Source organism: Clytia hemisphaerica, unplaced genomic scaffold (assembly GCF_902728285.1).
Source record: "Clytia hemisphaerica strain Z4C2 unplaced genomic scaffold, Clytia hemisphaerica genome assembly, whole genome shotgun sequence".
Taxonomy (NCBI): domain Eukaryota; kingdom Metazoa; phylum Cnidaria; class Hydrozoa; order Leptothecata; family Clytiidae; genus Clytia; species Clytia hemisphaerica.
In genome coordinates, this window is record NW_027104598.1 from 162,274 (window position 1) to 183,824 (window position 21,551).

The following is a 21,551-nucleotide window of genomic DNA, read 5'->3' on the forward strand; positions in this document are numbered from 1 at the left end:
GGAACTGCTATGTTTTCTTGCTCCGAAAGACACTCGATCCGTAACGAAAATCATACCGGAGCGAAACGGAACAGTAACGTGTGAACATGGTCTAGGTGTTTCGGGCACAGTTATCTGTAAAGCCCGAAGGGCAGGGCAAGATAGGCAACTTTAAGCTTTCTCCAGCAAAAAAAAGTGAAGCAAAAATTTGACTTTTTAAATTTTGTGCCGATGGATAGGATCTAGCATTTTAATTGTTTTCGGAGTGCGAGATCAAAAAAAGTAGGCGATAAACGCTATTTCACATCTCTCAAACCGGTGAAATTGCATATTTTAGTCACGTGACTTTGGTAGGAAATCCTTCCAAACCTAGGCTTCACTTTTCGATAAAAGCCGCAAATCTAGCCCTTCGGGCTTTACAGATCTGTGGTTTCAGGTCAATTGTAGTGTTGGGAATTCCACTTTTTATCAAATATTGATGAACTTGCCCGTGAAAATACAAAACTTCCTTCTTTAGTGGTCTTTTGGTCAAATTAGGGAACCCCAGAGTCGCAAGGGGAGTGAAAAATTTTCGCGCCAAAAAATAGCCCGCGAAATATATTTTAAAACCGAAACGGTATATTTTTCGGGGAAATCACAACTGGATTCAAATCCGAATGGTTCGAAACCGAAAGGCAGAGTCGGCCCAAGAGCCTTGTTCAGTCAGTCAGTGTTAAACTTTATAGTCTGCCCATCAGTCAACTGCTTTATTGTATACCTTCATCTATCAACTGAGTGCATACTTTCCAATGATTTATTGCAAGAATTTTACGAATGGATGCTACAATGGTAAGACACTCCTTTTTTATTAGACCTTTTTTCAAGAATATTACTCACGGCAGGCATCCTCATCCTACTTTTTGACCCACATTTTCAAAATCCGATTAGACGGGGGTTCTGTTATTATCAGTTAGGTAGGGTCAGGGTTGCTAGTAACGGCTTGTCACTGTGCCAGGTGCATACTCGGGGCCTTGGGCTCCGCAGGGTTGCTAGTAACGGCTCGAATTTCAGTCAGGTTAAAAAAGGGGTACTTTTACCCATATTTAGCTCCATTCCAGGGTCAAATTGAAACTATTCTGGTGGCAATCAAACCTAGTTAATCTTGTAGAGCTTCAAAAAAGAAAAAAAATGAGGGGTCATACACACCTCTTAAATGATAAGCAGTTCCGGAGATATTGAGATTTTGGTTCTGCTATAAAGTAGCACCTTTTTAGACATTTGAGGTTGACAATTTTAGCCCAGAAATGGCATATAAAAAAGCACCGAAATATGCTGCGAAAATTGAACATTCAAGCTTTTGTATTGAGTCAAGATATTCCAGATATCTTCATTTTGACTGCAGACTTTGATCAAATTCTTTTTGTAATGGCTTGCTAACACTTCAAGGAAGAAATGAAAAGACATTTTTTTGAAAAAGAAGACATTGCATTGCAAAAAAACAACAAAAACGTTATAAAGCGGAAGTTAAAATTGCTGAACCTACCTATCTTTGTAATCAAAGCGCTGCGGAGGAAAAATTACCCGATGGCATATAAATAACTGTTTTAGGCTAAAAAAGGGTCAAATTTTTCAGTGGTATCACTCTCTATAATTCTAGTCCTCATTTTCAGGCTGAAAATGCTTGTAAAAGTATGAAAAGTAAAAGATGATAACTTTAATGAAAGAATTAATTTCAGAGAGTAGCACCATTGGATTTCTCAGGTATTTTCTGATAAATATGGAAAGTTTCACTGTCTGAACATTTTTTCCTCCGCAGCGATTTGAAATCAAAGATGAGTTGTGAAATTTTTTGTGTCCCGCAGATCTAATTTTTCTAAAAATGGCCTTAGTTGAAACAAATTTTTAGACAAAAGTGTTGAATATTACACACCTACATATTATATATGGTTGGAAAGCTAAAAGAAAGTTCTAAATTACACTTTTTTTTTATAAGAACCAGTAAATTTTTGTTGAGGCACTTCGAGCCTCAAATTGTTCTTATCCTGTTCTTATTTTTAGGGCAAATTTGGGGGTATTTTTGGGTTTGAACCCTAATTTCATTAATTTGGCCCTTATTTTACCTAAAACTCAGCAACAACTCCAGGCTCAGGATTGTTCTTAAATTGTTCTTATTTTTTAGCATTTTTGAGCCTCAGTGTTCTTATAAAATTGTTCTTATAAAAAAAAAAAGTGTACTCAAAAAGAATTAATTTTATAGCTCAACTACACAAAGAACAATTGCTTGTCAAAGTTTGACCTAAAATTGAAGATTTTGATAAGCGTCAAATAAAAAACAAGCATTACCCCCGTCTTTTTTGTCATTCTATAAGTATTTACAAATTTTGTATTCTGCTGTGCGAGTGTGGCTCAACGGATAGCGCGCTGGGTTTCTGATCAGAGATTCTTTCATTTGGTGGGTTCGAATCCTTCACAAGTGTTTCAACCGGTATTCCAACGAAGCCATATTTTGGTTTGTACAGAAATTTCGCCCACTCAAATCTAAACAACAAAAATATGGTCAATCTCACTAAAGCAAAACATTGCGGCCACGGCATTTCCCTGGAAAAATTCTGGTCACGTGACCATCCGTGATTTTAGACCAATGAAAACGCTTCATTTCCCCGGATTAAAGTTGTGTCTACACTAACACGCGGGAAATGGCTAGAAAACGAGAGAAAAAACCGGGGGTCAAATTAAATTTTTCTTCCTTCTTGCAGCAAACATTAAAAGACTTTAAGAGGGCCATTTATTTAAGAAAGGGGGGTGTTATATCATTCATAAATTATGTAAGTAAGTGATCTTTTAAGTAACAAGCTCATTAACAATTTTATTTTGAAGTTTGTTTTTAAAAACAGAACCCCGTGCTATAAGATTTATAATCTCATTTTCTTAACTTGTGGACCCAATTGGAAGTCTTTGTAATACAGATCATTTGGCAGTGTAGTTGCAGCCTATACAAGAATTGGAATCTAAAGTCTGAAGTCGTAACTCCTTGTCAGTCACCCCGCAGAGAAGTTTTTAGTTGGCAGACACTGACTTTAGGTTTGTTTGGAAATCGTTTTATTGTGAAATGTAATCTTCACTTTAGATGAATACTTTTATTTATTTGGATTCATGAAAGGTTCAAGGTTTGTTTACTTTTTATTTCAAATTATTTCATTGATTTTTTGAGCTGCAATAGCTGAATGAAAAACGAAGATTTTTGATAGTTATCATCGTGGGCTTGGCCGCCATTTTGAATTTCGATTTTTTTTCTCCTGTACTCGGCGATTTAGAGGTTGTTCGTAATACGCGATTTGGCTTACGCGTAACACTTGTGCCCTCTCGGGTCAATATTTGGAGAAAGTTTGAAGTATCAAATTCATAGAAAAGTTAATAGAAATCAGAAAACAAGTCTCAGAAGGACCTGGAAGGTCAGAAAATAGAAAAGGAGATAGAGAGATAGGAATTGGTAAAACAGAAGGGGGATATGAGGATGTCTGCCGTGAGTAAGATTCTTTTTTTAAAGAGGACATCCTGTTGAATAATAATGTAGTCTAGCCATAAAAACAATTATAGAGTCATGCATAATTACTGTATCATGCATCTTGTAATAATTATGCATGGTTTTATCATTGTTTTTCTGCTGGACTACATAATTATTCAACAAGGTGGCCTCTTTGAAAAAAGGTCTTTTCTATTGACACCGTCTTTTTGTTTTACGAGCATGACAATTTTATTTTTTCTCAGGAAGTCTTTTTTATTTAGAATTACCTCTAATCAATCAAACAGGTCCTTTTTGCATCGCTACCTTAATTCAAAAGGGGCCTAAGTCCTGCGAGCCTTACCGCAACTTAGTCTAATGTCGACACCCCTCCTCTAATTCCGACACCCTTCTCTATTAGAGAAAGGAATAATATGAACAATACTATTATGCATTATATAATATGCATTATGTTTTATGCATTTTGTACCTGCCGGTCTGTAAAATGAATATTTAAAAGTCAGTAAATTGAACGCGTTTCAAAATAAAAAGAGATTTTACTTTGTATGATTATTATTATAGAATAATTTATATATTGTCGAAACCGCAAAGCTCCACTCTACACGCTGGGATAATTTATTTTTGAAATTTCTATCAAAAAGATTTAACCTGTGACCTGAAACCTGAACCTGTAACCTGAAACCTGAAACCTGAAACTTGGACCTGCGTTTTGAACTAGCCAATGTAAAACTGATTTTTGTCCCGCTATTATGGGACTTAAGATTATGCTAGCTATATGCTTGTCTGTATCATTGGGTACAAATATGTGCAAATACGCGTTTCCAGTAAATTTTATATGAAGAGTTAGGGCTATACTGTGATATCACACAAACATGATCCAAAAAAAAAGAAAAAAAAAAAAAAGTATATATACCAATCAATTGGTCATTAAGAAACAAAGCAACAGTGAATTTTTCCAAGGAAACAGTAAATATTTAGATTCATGGCTGCTTTTACTATTAAAAATTTGTTGAGGGGTATTTTCCATTGTTGAGGAGCCTCTGTTAGGGAAGTCAATTAAAATTTCAAACTCATTTGCAAAATGTCAAACCAAGTTTAATGAAAAGCTCTTATAAATATCGTCAGAAAAAAATGAGGGTTCACTTGTCTCTCAACCTTCAGTAGTTTTTCAGATATTCCATTTTGAAGCTCCATTTTTTGAAGATCTCGGTACAAAAATCTCTCGCCATCTTGTAACATCTCCACACGGCACTAAAATCGAAAGTGTTAGACAAAAAAATCCGTGCTGGAAGTTTGGAGCAAGAGTGTTTTTCCATAGCGCTGAGCTGTAACGGGGGTCACTATATACCCATTAACTTTCTGTTCAGACACTGTCAAGTTAAATGTTTAAAAAGTGCACCACCCTTAAAATGGGCCCAAAACAGTTTTTTGGGTATACCTTTTTTTCTGGAATATCAGATCAAACTGAAAATTTTATATGTCATGGGAAATATTACGAGAAATAACCTATATAAAGGTTGGAAAAAAATTTCGAAATCAGGAAAATGGCCATGTTATGTCCAACTTGTTGTCCTTCCAAAAAAGTTGTCCTTAGATTAGACCATATACGTGACTAAACCCGAAAAAAGGTTTAGAACCACTCTAGAGATGCCAGTCCAGTTGGTAGATGATAATGGGTCTGCTTTGGTTGGCTTTATGGTCCAGGAATAGGCATGAAATTGTCCTAATATCCTGTCAATAATTTGGACCATTTATAAAAACTAAACCACATGCAAATTTTACTCTGGCCTCTTTTCTTTTCAGAGTGTGAAGTCAGAAATTTTCAAATTCTTTTACTTGGTCCAATAATAGGCATTATGCTGTCCATACTTTTTGTGTTACAGGACAATTTATTGTCATTTTAGGACCCTTTTAAATCTGTTTCTTAGGAATATCATATCACTCGCCTTGCTGGACAATTCTGTAAAATTTCAGCCTGCAGGAGCAAGGTAGTCAAGGGTAATAACCACAAGACAACTTTTAGTTCTTTGCCTTAGAACCGCGCTTCAAACTAATCAATCTCACTAACACACCCATGATAAGCTAATCAACAGGACCTTCACAATCTAAATTCTGGATCTTTTATCTTACCAACAAACAATAATAAGTCAAGAGACATCTTTTCATAAGTTACAGCTCAAAATGTAACCATGGCTAAAAATGATGCAAAAACAGCCATTTCTTGTACATTTGATTTGACAGTGTCCCTTAGCGCTTTCCACCCAAAATATTTGATTAAAGATGTTTTTAGATTTGGAAAGAAAGAAACATTAAACTTGTCAAAATATTAACGTTGGTTTAAAAAAAATTGTAAATTTAATAATAGTTATCACACGGTACAGAGTACAATATGGAATATATTTTTTTTGAGTTCAGATTTTTCGTCATATAGAAAATATAGAAAACTCTGAACGAGGTCCTGTATTTGTACAGCACAATATGAAATACAGTATTTATGTACGCCATAGTGTCCTCCCCCCCCTTTTAAAAGGGGGGGGGGCTTTTTTTCAGAAAATGGGAAAAGGGTGGGCAAAATCGTTTTCGAAATTCTATGGGGGCAATCAAAAGGAGGGGGAGAAAAATTGCTCTAAAAAGTCAAGGGCGGGGAGCAAAAATCTGAGGAAAAAAATTTTCTGTTCTCTGGTGTCAAACATAAAATATATCCTGTTCAACTTCAAGCTAAAAACATGTAATAGTGTTTTATATTCGAGGTGGTGACAATTTACATTTTTTCTTTGTATATAGGAACGAGATAACAGGGGGGGAGATTATTTTAAGAGCCTTAGGGAGGGGAACTAAAAGGGGGGGGCAAATGGATTTTTTTTCAATTTTCAAGGGAGGGGAACCAACCTAATAGGACACTATGTACGCGTTTTAGCCGATCAGATTGTTCATATTTTTCATGTTGATGATAAAATCATAATATTCAAAAAGGTTCTGGGACGTTCTGGAGTTTTCAAGGAGTATGTTGGAACGATCAATATTCTCACGATTGTTTCATTTCATTTGTATTTTAAATCGCATATTTGACGTTTCTTGACCTGACCTCTCTTTCCTATCCTAGAGCTTTTGGTAAAATTCGAGTAAAAATCCTGAAATAATTTTGAAATGTTCCTTGATAGAATCATAAAAATCAGACAATTTTTCTTCATTAGCAAAGTATTTATCAAAACTTTCACACTGGCTTTTTTTGGAATTTGGAACAGACTTGAATTTAGAGGTATTTTTTTCAATTTATGAATTTTCTTTCATAGGTGGAGAAAGATACTTCAGCTTCTATACTCCAACTCAACCATACGAAGGATACTAAAGAAATAGCCAAACAGAATCCAGGGACAGAGAAAACTTGTATTTCTGATCTTCATTCAGAGGAAACAGATCAAATTCATACAGAAACAATAACCAATGCAGAAAAAACAACAATGATAACAAAAGATTCTGATACAGTGGAAATAAATGACACTGGTTTTCAGCAATCAACAATATATCAGCATACTAACACACATGAAGCTAATCCCAACACAAATGCACCAAAAGACAAAAATCTTCAAACACAGTCTGAAAGAGTTGAAAATGCTGACACAGTGATGAAACCGTCTAAACAACAGCTTGATACAAAGAAAATCAATAATGCAATGACTGCAGCCATTGAAGAGATAAAAACAAAGAGCAGGAAAAGAAAGTCGATTCCTCACAAAAGTGCCAACCACCAAGGCATCATCGAAACTCAACAGTGTAAGTAGCCAAAGGGTGATATATACTCAGCACTTCCCTTTATCCAGCTTTATCTCATGTTTTTGTTATTTCTTGAATTGATATAGCTCATCAGTTTAAAACGAAATACCCATAAGTTTAATAATTTCCTTAAATTTCAAATAAAAATAAATAATAGGAAATATCCATGATGTGACACGATGTAACAGCACAACACTAAACTATACAATACTAATGGAATTGTCTAGCACTGCTAGATTTTGTATCTCTTCGGAAGCATGAGATTATATGTTTAATCGCACGATGGGTTATTTTTTCTTATTTGGCACGCCCTCAAAGAGAGCAATTAATCGTTAATTGCATTCTGTAGAGAGCAATTAATCGTTAATCACACTCTTCAATACCGCGCCAATGTTTACAAAATTGATTTTAATGTTTTTTCTTACATTTTTTTGCATCGAACGTTTTAGTTGCATTCAAAATTTATTTTGTGAGAAAGAAAATCAATAAACAACAATAAAAGAAAGACACATAGAGAAGAGAAAAATATAAAAATCTCAGTCATAATTTCTGTAATTTACTTTCCTAACTGGGAAAAAGCAGTGAAAGCCATTGTGCGATTAGTTCGTAATCACATAATAACTCGTACAATTCGAAAATTGCACTCGTGATTTTTTTGTTTCGAATTTTCGAATTAATAACAAAAAAATCACTCGTGCAATTATATTCGAATTGCACTCGTTATCATGTGATTACATATACAAATTGCTTAGTTGTTTAACTGTTTTTAAACAGTAAGAATAGCTTGAAAACTAATTTCAGGGAAGAATATTCTAAAAGTACACAAACAATTTCAAGGTAAAATTTTCTGCAAATTTTCTATCTAAAAAACATTCCTTTCGCCTTCTCTATTTTTCTTAGTTTGTCACATATTTCTTCCATTATTTTTAGGTACAGTTCAAACCATTAACATACCAATCGGCCTTGAAATCAAACGTTCATTAAGGTTTAAAACAGAGTTTGGTGTTTTTGCAACTTCTCCTTTGAAATCCGGCTCCAAGTTTGGGCCATACGAAGAGCGAAAGGTAGCAGAGGTAATTATTACTACATCCTTGATGTTTGATTATAACTCATTTTATTGAAAATCAAACATAATTCTTCCTTAATAGACCTTTTCATTTGCCTTGTATTCAAAAAAAATACCATGGTGATTTCTCTTAAGACATTAAATGATTTTTTATGAATAGGAAGTAGTTTTAATAAAATCTGCTGGGAGTTGATCACCATGGCAATAATTTCAAAACGAGGCAACTGATGTTCGTAACGTAATTTATGAAAAGATCTATCACAGAGCAATTAAAATGATAAATGTAATCTCTGTTGTACAAAGTGCTCTATACCAGAAAACAAGTAATATCATACATTTATTTGTCAACAAGTAAAAAAATATATTACATTACATTACATTACATTACATACATTACATGTATTTTTTTACTTGTTGACAAATAAGTGAATAATTCAAGGGGCAATTAGCTAAGCAGAAGAAAGTTTTCCAATTGCATTCAACCTTCTATCTTTCAACCTAAAGGTAGAATAGGGAAACATTTTTCTGCCTGGATTGGTTGCTCCCTTTACAGACAGAATTTTTCTACAAGCATTAGTTAATTTTAGTAAGCCTCAGTATATGCTTAGGCATTGCTTAAGTTGTTTCAAAATTTGAGCCTTGATATGCCTATAAGCGTTAAATACCTTTAAAAATCTTTGCGACAGGGTAACCTGTAGTTTTTTTATCTTTATCGATAATGCCTGTGCGTGAATGTACCAACATCACATCACATCACCTGGCTATTCGACATTCTTGGGCTTTGCAACGTCATGATTGCATTTGTACTTTTTAAGGAAAAGCATGCGGATATTCCTTTTAAGAAACACAGTAAGATAAAGAGAGTATAAAGTACCATTGTAGTATAACACCTGGCTGAACCCACAGTCGCAAGTTACCCAGTTTTACACCCAAGTAACTTCCCACTATTCTAGAACCTCTAATTCTTCTAATCTTATGTTAGCTATTTGCCTGAGAATCAATTCAATTCATGATATGCACCACTGCAATGACTTCACAAAATAATGCAACTTTTATGTTTTTATTCCACCCAATACGTCAATTTTTCTATTGTTTAGGTGACGTATTGGGTGGAAAGTTTTAAAAGTTCTCAGAAGGCTCTCCAGTGTTGCATATCATGAGTTTTTTCTATTTCCAACTTAGGCACTCAAAGAAGGTAGAGTTAACCAAAACACTAACATCCAATCAAATGGCTTCAAGAAAGGGTCAAGCTGCTGGTTTATTTACGTCAATGGTTCAGTGAACGGAACAGATCAAAATCTTGTCGCATTCAAACATGATAAGCAGATTTATTACAGTGTCTGTAAAAATGTTAAAAGAGGTTCGGATCTCCTATTTTTTGCTGTATAAAAGGATTTCTATCTATTATGTTTCTAAAACTTTGTAACTGCTGCAGTATGTCCATAAGTAATACACCCCTGTGTCAGACCTGCTGGGAGCCCAGCCTCACTGGAAAAGTTAGCGAAAATTTTGTACCCGGTGGAAAAATACCCTGAAATTTCGACCCCATTGGAAAATTGACTTTAAAATTGATTTTATTCGAGTGTGATTATTTCCGTGGGTCCCGTGCCCTCGTGGGTCCCGTGGGTCCCGTGCCCTCGTGGGTTCGTGCCCCCGTGGGTCCAAAAAAAAAAACCCGTGGGTCCGAAAAAAAAACCCGTGGGTCAAAAAAAAAAACCCGTGGGTCCGAAAAAAAAACCCGTGGGTCCAAAAAAAAGAACCCGTGGGTCCAAAAAAAAAACCCGTGGGTGCAAAAAAAATCCCGTGGGTCCAAAAAAGAAATCCCGTGGGTGGGTCCGAAAAAAAACCCGAAAAAAAAGTCCAACTTCGTGGATTTCATTGGTTGGTTTGGTTCCGCTCCGGAAAAATAAATGTCTCGAAACATTCTATAGTTTGCTTGTGTGTTTTAACTGCGGGTCGGTTTTAGATATTGTCTGCGGGAGACTGAGTGTTCGAAAGTCTTTTTTGCTCTGTATGTATTGCGGATAATTGCGTGATGAACTTCGATTTGGTCATTTTTCGTGATGAGTGATTGAACTTGAAATTTAACGTGATCGCCTGATTTGGGTCTGATTAGGGGTCTCTTTAAAGTTAATGAAGTTTACTTTCGATTAAAGCAAAATTGAAGCAAGTCTTTTCAACAGTGAGAAATCGCCCTGGCTGCAACAAACTTTCTCATTTGTCAATTGCTAGAATCCATAAACTTTCTCTTTTCTGTCGGTATTGAAAGAGTTGATATTCGACTGTTTTGTCCTACCTTGGACTCGAGAAAAAGACTTTTCGAACACTCAGTCTCCCGCAGACAATAACTAAAACCGTTCCGCAGTTTAAAACACACGAGCAAACAATTAATAGAATGTTTCGAGACATTTATTTTTCCGGAACCAAACCCAACCAATGAAATCTACGAAATTGGATTTTTTTTTCGGGTTTTTTTTTTGGACCCACGGGATTTCTTTTTTGGACCCACGGGATTTTTTTTGGACCCACGGGTTTTTTTTTTTGGACCCACTTTTTTTTTTTGGACCCCACGGTTTTTTTTCGGACCCACGGGTTTTTTTTTTTGGACCCACGGGTTTTTTTTTCGGACCCACGGGTTTTTTTTTTTGGACCCACGGGTTTTTTTTTTCGGACCCACGGGTTTTTTTTTTTGGACCCACGGGGGCACGAACCCACGAGGGCACGGGACCCACGGGACCCACGAGAACCCCGTAAATAATCACACTCATTTTATTCCCACACGAAATTCAATGTTGAAAAATTGCACTCCAAAAACATCCTCACTCGATCTTTTAACCGTGGAACAAAAGAATTTCTATCCCCATTAGGATTTCAAAAGGAATTTTTATCCCCACTGAGGAAAAAAGGTTCCACCGGGGCCCTGAGACAGAGGTGTATTTATGTTATACTTAAACTTTGTAATTGCTACATTATGTTCAGAAGTCATTATTTTCAATCAAAGGTTATCTACAAGGTTAACTTCCAAGACGACTTTAAATCGAAGCTTTATAAATTCTCATCGAAATTACCTCTAACTGAGGATTGGGGAATTTATGGATAAGGACAAACTTATGGGAGCATGAAACATGAAGTGTCCAATAGGCTTTTTAGTCCGTGCCCCCCCCTGTTGAGGATACCGGATATCCAGGGGGTTAACAATTTTTGGTTCAAAAGTGGATACCCAGGGGGTTAAATATCTACAAGGGAGTGCATATCCAGGGGGTGAAGTGTCTTTTCAAGTAAAAGATACGATATCCAGGGGTAAGCATTTTTATAAGAGACGATATCCAGGGGGGGGTTCGATACTTCGAAAAATCAATATCCTCAACAGTGGGGTTAAAAGCTTTTTCTGGAAAATTCCAATAACAGCAGTAGTAAGAACTAGTGTATATGTATAGGAAAGTTCTTTTGCGTTGACATTAACTTTTTAAAATTTTTATCCCATTGAATACGATGCGTTTGAAAGTTTCGTAGATGTCATAATTTCTTTCCTTTTCTCTTTCAGGTGAAGAGCTGTTGGTTTGGTATGGAGGGGTTGCTATAGAAACATCCAATGAAATCACTGCTACTAATAGGGAGAAACAGAAATTTCAAGGTATATAACGCACCAAATTCATCATAATCGGAATTTTTGTTTTTTCGAAATCAAATTTTCTTTGAATTGAGGTCATTCATTTTCTTTTCAATGGCTGAAATAGACGATGCTATCGTCCGTTTAAAGTAAATCGAGAAAGAGTTAGGGCGTCAGGGCGGTTTACGGGAAAAAAGTGGCGGGAGAGTTTTGGAACAAAACGGACGATACCAATTTGGCGCACCTCAATATAAAAATCCTTGCCTGACTGACCTCTGAGAGAGGTCAGCGGGTTTTCGAGATTTTCCGTTTGCGTTTTTTGTTCGAACTGAGTGCAAACAGTACAAACAGCTAAACGTTTGAGAAAGATGGCTGATGAAATTTCACTCAGATTGTTTTTATGAGATTTATTTTCATGGTGGAGAAGAATTATTTCTACTTTTATTAGTCTTTTTTATGCATAAATTTTTGTGTACAGTATATAAGTCTTTAGTGTGTCAGTAGGGATTAGATTCCTCAAGATTTGCTTTTGGAAAAATCTTTTTGAATATGAACAACAACCTGACTGACTTTCCCCTCAAGATTCCATTTTAATCAGGTATGTTTTCCATTCTTTCCATTCCTTAAAATTTTCAGCTTGTGCTTTTATGTGGTTTATGAGCACGAGCATATAATTTTCACATATTCTCACTCTATTCTCAACTACTTTCCCTCAAACTACTTTTTGATTTTTGATTGAAAATACTTTCCTTCATGTATATTTTTTCATGTTTGTTTCTAATCTAGTATTTTATTTCCCCAAGTTTCTAGGAATAGAACCTTTTAGAAATGGTGTTACAAATTCTAATTCTTCCTTTTTATTGGGTGTTCAGATTGCCACTTCAATGGACATGGACAGGCTTCTTTGAGATTTTTCTCGAAAAGTAAAAAGAGGGTGTTCTTAGGTTAGGTAGGGGCAATTAATTGAACCAGAACGTAGTTTATATTCAGTTAATTCCAGATGTAAGAGTACATGAAAAACAAAACGTTTAAAAGTCATCATAATTTTTTGGCAAATTCACAGTGTGAAAGGTTGAAATTTTTCATGAATTGCACCTATTCACTGCAAATTCATGATATGTGCCATTCCAAGGTCTTCTGACATTACATCACGTACCCAATAGGTGATTCGTTGTAAGTGACGTAAAATAAGTCAATACGTCACTTTCAACCAATCAGCTGTGGAAGACAATGGTGCATATCAAGAGTTAACCAAAAATGTTTTTTGAAATCACCAAAAAGGTTTTGGTAATAAGTTTCCCTACTGCTTATATACCTTTTTATAAAATTATTTCGTGTTATTTTATGTAATTTGTGAAATTTGTGAAATTGAACCAGTAGAACGTAGTTGGAAAATTGTTCTGTACGTTAAAATGAAGAATAAAACCAGTTAAAACAATCAAAAATGGTACTGCCAAATGCAAGTTGTGAATACTCATGTTGCTACCCCATGGTGGCCACGCTCCTGGAAATTCCTGGAATATCCTGGAATTAATGTTTTCTCCTGGAAAGTCCTTGAAACTCCTGGGATTTCTTGTAATTTTTTAAAATGTCCTGGAATGTCCTGGATATTCTAAATTCTTTGAATATATATTTTTTTCAATCGACTTTTTCGTTTCGCATTCTAAAATTGGAAAAATCTTGACAAATCATTTGATATTTTCCTTGCTGAGATAGTAATATTTTATTTTTTTATCCTGGAAAATCCTTGATTTTTTCTGTTTAATGCTATTTTGTCCTGAAATATCCTGGAATTGGATGATCTAAAGTCCTGGAAAAAGTCGAAATTTGTCCTTGAAAGTCCTTGAAAGTCCTGGAATTTGAAAAAAATAATTCTGTGGTCACCATGTACCCGTACATTGAACCTATTTATTTAATTTTTGAGAAATTTTTCTATATAAGTGACTAATTTGTTGTTTTCTACTTGTTGTGGTTAGGGTAAAATGTAAAAATTGTACTTACACATTCTCAAGCAATTGTTATTCCTTTATTATTCTACTAAAGGTCAAGACATTCAGCGACAAAATTTTTTAGCATAATCTTGGGTTGCGGGAATTAAAATGTTTCATATATATAATTTTTTGACTTATATTTTTTTATAAATAACTTCAGATTGAATGAATATCTCAAACAAAATTTGGTGAATTGTGTGGCAAAGGAATGTTTATATCATGTAAAAAAATTCCAGAATTATGCCAATTTTAGCAATTTTTTAATAAGAAATTTGGCTGTTTGAAAAAAGAAACTGTCTGACTGTTGTCGCCCTTTGCTGAAAAAACAAGATTTTGATTGGGGTATCTTTTGGGCATTTTTTATTTGCAAATTTCTTCCAGTCTGTACAGAGAGTTTACACACCAGATCTGAAGTCAATCTGAAGAGTGCTCTAGGATTTATGGTAATTTTAATGCTACATAAGTTAATGTAAAATATGGTTTCGCAATAGCAGACAGTATAATGTTTATATAAAGAAGTTAGCAAAACAGAACTAAAACTAAAATTTTATCCTTCTTATTTTTTAAAATTTATATAGGAAATCAGGAAAAAAAAAATTTTAATTTAGAGATTATTTCAGGGATTTTAATTAGGGTGAGAATTTGTTCTGGCATTTTTTGGTTTAATTTCTCGAAACCCTGAAAAAGCTCAGTTTTTACTCCAATCAGCCGATTGAAAGCAATTGAAAGGCCATTTGTAGAATATGTAGTATGATATGTCTGAGAAAATAAAATATTTTATCTTTTTTTAAATAATCATTTTTTCCAGCTAGGATTTGGATAAGACTTTCAAGTAGCATTGTATGGTAGCAATAACAGCATCTTGCTGTACCATGAACGTCTACAACTTCTACCTAAGGCCAGAATATAATCATCTTTAAATATAGAATATGTATGGTGGAAAATATTGTAAACAAATTGTCTTCAATTGTCAAACTATCCTGTAATGATTTTTTGTATCAGAATAAAACTCTTCTCTGCCAGAAGCACAGTCTACCTTCAAATTGATACCATCTTCCAGACAAACAAAAATTAAAAACTTCAAAATGATTTCCTGTGGCTATAATTATACTTCTATACTACTGAACATGTCAAATATAAAAAATATAAAAGTTAAAAATTCGTAACTTGTAGAATTTCTAACAAAACAAGTGATACTTTTATGGACCTACCTGGTTATGCATTTAACACATATTTATAATTGATATCTACTTGACGTGACCATTAAACAATCATTCAGAACACAAACAGTGACGATCTATTAAAATTAGTCATTTGTTTCTTATAAAAAAAACATTTAGAAACTAAAATTTCATGCTCTTGAAATATCTTTCATATTCAAGACTTCGTGAGCAAAAAAACATCCATCTCGTCAAAAAATTGACCAATTTGGCTAAGAACATTAATTTATGCTTATTAATAGTGATTCTTATAGATAAAGATGCGTTTTTTGAGCTGAAAAATCCTCTTTTTACAAAAATCTGCTTGAGCCATCTTTTACCTAATTTCATGCAAAAAATCAATGATCCAATATTTACCAAAGTCCAAAAAACTCTTTTTTTGGCCGTTTTTTAGCTGAAATTTACCCCATAAAATTTTTCTCAAAAATCGAGCTCCGTCACATTCGAGGGTTTATAGTTATGCATCTTTGTGCAAAAAATCATAAAGAATAAAACAGCCAATCTCGAGAAAAGCTAATACCTCAGTTATTGATAATGTCCTTATAAAAAATATCGAATTTGGCCAGTTTTTCTATAAAATCACGCCAAGCAACCCAAATTTTATGTCAAAACACACATATTCTTTAAAATTAAGTCCTCGTGAGCAAAAAAAACATCTAACTCGTAAAAGAAATTGAGTAATTTGACTAAGAACATTGATGTATGCTTATTAATAGTGATTCTTATGGATAAACATGCGTTTTTTGAGCCAACAAACATTTTTGCAAAAATCTGCTTGAGCCATCTTTTACCTATGATGGTGCCCTACTTTCATACAAAAAATTAATGATGCAATTTTTTACAAAGTCCAAAAAACCCGTTTTTTAGCCGTTTTTAGCCCAATAATTTGCTCAAAAACATTTTTTTTCGAAATTCGGGCTCCGTCACATTCGAGGGTTTATAGTTATGCATCTTTGTGCAAAAAATCATAAACAATGCAAGAGCCCATCTCGAGAAAAGCTAATACCTAAGTAATTGATAATGTGCTTATAAAAAAATATCAAATTTGGCCAGTTTTTCCATAAAAACACGCCAAGCAAACAAAATTTCCTGTCTAAATACACATATTCTTCAAAACTAAGCCCTCATGAGCAAAAAAGACATCAAGCTCATAAAAAAAATTGAGTAATTTGACTAAGAACATTGATGTATGCTTATTAATAGTGATTCTTATAGATAAACATGCGTTTTTTGAGACAACAAAATTTTTTTGCGAAAATCTGCTTGAGCCATCTTTTACCTATGATGGTACCCTACTTTCATGCAGAAAAAAATAATGAGCCAATCTCGAGAAAAGTTGGTAACGAACGAACAAACGAACGAACAAACGAACGAACGGACGAACAGAGGTTAATTTATAGGACCTCCACCGGGGTAGGTCCAACAAAAATAGGGAGTATTGAAAAGAAGGTAAAAAGCTGTTTTTATCAGAAGGGAAATGTGTAAAATGATACTAAATGTACAGCAAGTGTGGTGTCTTTGAGTTAAATTACTGTAGTTAAAAAGAAGAAAAATGAAGGTTGGAAGTAAAAAATATTAACAACAAACCTGTTAGTCTTTGTGTTTCTGAAGTCAAAAAGTATGTTAAACATATGAAGCATGGCTCTTAAAATCTAAATACTTGTTGCAAATAAATTGCAAACTAACATTCTAAATTTGAGCTACAAAATAAACCCATAAAGAAAAGAATTTCATGCAAAAAAATCCTTCAGCCAGGTGTAGAAAAGTAAAAGTTGATGCTGTGCGTTTTCGAATGTTTTGAAAATGGCCGCACCGAATCGTCAATAATACGCAAAGGCAAATCCACGGCTTTTTTCAGTTTTTTGCTTTTGCGCCAAATTGGTATCGTCTACACTGTAAACATCACCGCCACTGCTTACTCCACCCGAATTTATCACGCCTCTCCTAAACTATTCCCTTTTTAGTGATCTTGTGTAGACGAAAGGATCGTCTATGGCTGAAATATCAAAAGCCTAAAAGATGCGTAATATTATTTGAGCTACATGTTTTTTTATAAAAACATCTAAAATTTTTGAAGCCTTAGGATGTTCTTAACTTTTTGAGCTTTAAGCCTAAAAATGTTCTTAACATGTTCTTATTTTCACCATTTTTTGAGCATTTTTGTCCATTCTCTTAAGAAGACTGGCTGTTTTAGAGTCGGTAAAGCCTCAAAATGTTCTTAACTTGCTCTTAACATTTTGGCCATCGAAGCCTTATGTTCTTATACAGTTTGTTCTTATAAAAAAAGAAACGTGTACGAGGATTTGGAGACTTGTTCATCTATCATCGTTGTACACCGTTGCGAGGCCACTTCTTGCGTCGCTAATTGCCCCAGGTGACGGTCCAGGTCACATGAGAACAATGGACCCAAAACCCAAACTAAAGATCATCAAAAATGTTGCTAGAAATAATATTTTGATTTTATTCCCTTCGAAAACTCGTTATAAAGTCTTTTTCATTTCTTTCTCTACATATTCTACGCCATTTCGGAGTTCACGCCGCCATTTTGTAAGCGGGGCTTACTTCAATGTCGTGAAAGACTGGACGTGAGTGAAGTTGAAAAAATACATATTCTACGTTCTAGACACGGACTTTAAATGCAAGTACTGCGATCGATCGTATACCGACAAACTCGATGTGGAAACCCACGTCAAGTATTGTCAAAAAGTTCCCAAAGATGATGACAAACAAAATTCTGGTGACGAAGGAAGCACAGAAGAGGTGAGAATGCAAATTATTTAATGATCTCCAACTGCTTGCTTGCTAGATCGGAAGCCCCATGGTAAAGGAAGTGTGTGTGTGTGTGTGTGTGTGTGTGTCAAGTTAAAAAGTAGCCATTTTAATTTTATTTACTGATCTGTGACTACTTGACTAGATCAGAAGCCCAAATAACCGAAGTACTCGGCCAGTTTGGGAGCGATCATGTTATTTTTATGTACGGTTGGTAAACACCGCGGCTTGAATGCTTTGGAACGGCTTTAAAACTTGACACATACAAGTAAGTCCCTTAAGAACAAGATTTGTTAGTACCATACTCTGTTTGAGTAGGTAACAGTGCGATTCTGGTGTTTTAAGGTATTTTCTTTCCTGTCTTTATTGGGTCACAATGGGAATCATGTAGGCACAAACACCTCCAATATATTATTTTTTCGAAAAATGATTTCACAGCTGACATGGGCAAAGTTTCTCAAGTTCAAAAATGGTGGTTATAGCATCGCTAGATTAAAAAGCTGATTTTTTTCTTTTTCGTTTTTCATCTTCGTGTTTGAAAATTTTAGAAAATTTTATACGCCTAATATTCCACTCCAGATTGCCTTTCCAAAAAGTATAAAATTGCTATTAAATTCGAAATCTACTAAAAGTAATACGCAATTGAAAATTTACTGCCAGCTATTTTGAAATGTACTTTAATTTCTTAAAGCAGGAATTTGCGCCAAGCGATGTATTTTAAGGAGTTTGTCAAGTAGTAGGGGACGTTGAACCTTTTGAATTTTTTATTCAAAAAAATACTTCAACGAAACAAGAATATTGTGTTTTGAATACAGTAGTGCTTGGGAGGACCAATTTAAACGATTTCCTTTCCGTTATTAAGACTTTACTGTAAAACGGTTCTTTTTATGAAAATCTTTTCTACCAAATAAGGAAACGAATATTCTTTTATAGATTCTCGAAGATGAAGAGGAAAAAGATAACAAAATCCCGAAAACCGAGGACGATTCCGAATCGGAAATTGACGAGAATGACGTCATCAAAGATCCTTTATTTACACCCCCAGAAAAGAAGCATCACTGTCAGGAATGTGGGAAAGGTTTTTACTTCTCTTCGCATCTCAAGCTACACTTACGTAAACATTCAGGTGAAACTCCTCATAAGTGTACGATATGTGGTAAAGGGTTTACACGTGCAAACAGCTTGAAAATTCACATCCGTCGCCACACAGGTGAGAAACCGTTTAAGTGTGAGTACGAGGATTGTGGTAAAGCATTTCCAGCCTCGAGTAGTTATCAAAGACATGTTAGAACACATACAGGTGAAAAACCTTACGAGTGCGAGGAATGTGGTAAAACATTTGTCGCCTCTAATAACCTTCAACGACATCAATGGATCCACATGGGATTGAAACCATTCAAATGTGATATATGTGATAAAGCGTTTAACCAAATGAGTTCACTGAACTCACATCGTCGTATCCATACTGGTGAAAAGCCTTTCAAATGTGAAGTCTGTGGATTGGAATTCAGCGTTTCAAGCAATCTTCAGCGTCATGCAAAAACACACGGGAATGAAAAGCCTCATCAGTGTGAGTTCTGCGATAAAGCTTTTTTACGTAGTAGTGACCTTCAAAGACATGTGCGTACACACACGGGTGAAAAACCATACAAGTGCGATGTTTGTGGGCTAACTTTTGGTAGTCTTGGTAACGCCCAACGTCATCATCGTATCCACACAGGAGAGAAACCATACAAATGTGATATTTGCGGTAAAGCTTTCATACAGTCTGGTGACCTCAAAAGACATTTAAAAACGCACGACGAGAAATTATATAACTGTACTGTATGTGGTGAAAAGTTTGACCGTTCGACCGCTTTAAAGACGCACACATGTTCAGGCCCTAAACCGTACTCGTGCGAGAACTGTACGCAGACTTTTAATCAACCTTTAGATTTGCAAACACACCAATGCCAGCCTACTCAAACTACAAGTGATGTCAATAAAAATACTGCGTCGTGTCATACAATACTACCTGTTTCTGTTACACCTACAATGACTCAAGTGCTCTCTCCAGAGATAAATACTTCTTACCAAACGAATTCTCTAACAATCCAACCCCAATCGGGCGCCACGAACGAGCTAACATGTCAAGAAACAATGGTCAACCATACAGAACCGTCCATAACGAACACCCAACATTATAACCGAACTGTTACACCCAATAACGGAGATACTAACCGTATAGATTTCGACGTCACCAGAGCCAACAACAATAATTATACAACCTTAACAAGTGAAAATACTCATCATAATACATTTGCAACGAGCCAAAGAGCTGATACTCCAATTTTTGATCAAGCTGTCTCGCGATCAGATTCATCAGCAAATGTTTCCTTTGAGCAGCCAACAGACCCTCAATTACTAGAACGACCCACCAGTGCGACCTTCGAGCGTCTGGACAATCTAGCGGACAATCAGCAACAAAGACAAGTCATATCATTGAACCAATTACGGCAATCCCATTTCGATAGATCATCTTCTAATTCTAATTTTGAGATTGAAAGACCCTCATTGAATACATCTTTTGAACAGCAATCTACTGCACCACAACAAAGACAATCTTATCTTGAAAGGAACCCTTCTAACAGTAATCCAATATTCGACATTAATAGATCTACTTACGAACCTCAATCCACATCTCAGCAAAGACCAGCCGCAATCTCTTTGAACCAGTTGCGGCAATCTCATCAGGAAAGAGTTTTGTCCAACAGTATGTTTAACCAACTTAATTACCGTACTCAACGCATCTCCGGTGAACTTTCATCAAATCTACCAGGCAAAAGATTTATTGATGTTTCGCATCAGCAAGCTAATAGATTCAATAATGTCTTATCTCCCACAGACCCAGTACCGCGATACTTGGATCACAACAAACCGCAAATAAGTATTTACGAGCCTCTTCAGTCACAGAATCTCGCTAATAGCGACCGATTACTATTACCTTGTAACAGCTGTGGATTGACGTTCACCCACCCGACCGAGTTTCGAAACCATACCTGCGAATTTCGACGTGATACACCTTCGTATCATTGTAGCGCCTGCGGAATGACATTCAATCTAGCGTCAGAGCTGCAAACGCATCATTGTAGTTACAGAGAACGATCTCACAGGTGTGGAGCGTGCGGGTTGACTTTTAACCAGCTTGTCGACCTACAAATGCATGATTGTTCGTACCGTCAACAAAAGCCTTATAAATGTTACCCATGTGGAGCATCTTTTAATCATCCAACTGATTTAGAACTACATAATTGTATTGCCCGTCGAGAGAAAATGTACAAATGTAGTTTCTGTGGGTTAAGTTTCGATGAGATTGAATCTCTCCACAATCATTTTTGTACCCAACAACAGCACACCACTTCACACTATCAAACTTGAATCATTTCTTTTTGGTATGTGGTAATATTTTACTAAGTTCCCTCCGCAGTGTTCAATTCTCGGGGGTTAAGTTTGATATTATTTTTGATAATATTTTTTTACTCTAAAGGGCAAATCGGATTGTAGTTCATCAAGTCCATCGGTTAACTATATCTTTTTTTCAAAAAATGATTGCAATATATTAATTATAGCCTTATGGTCACGTTTTAGGGTAGACTACAGC

General features: G+C 35.3%; 1 protein-coding gene across 1 annotated transcript; it reads left to right on the forward strand.

The window, feature by feature from the left end:
• The first annotated feature begins 737 nt into the window (after positions 1–737).
• Positions 738–21,405, forward strand: LOC136824097 (zinc finger protein 845-like). Its single transcript, XM_067080259.1, has 7 exons — positions 738–807; positions 6,775–7,255; positions 8,186–8,328; positions 9,504–9,681; positions 11,866–11,955; positions 17,766–17,902; positions 18,845–21,405. Exons 1-7 carry the CDS (start codon positions 793–795, stop codon positions 21,326–21,328), a joined length of 3,528 nt encoding a protein of 1,175 aa, XP_066936360.1. The 5' UTR covers positions 738–792; the 3' UTR covers positions 21,329–21,405.
• Positions 21,406–21,551: the final 146 nt, after the last annotated feature.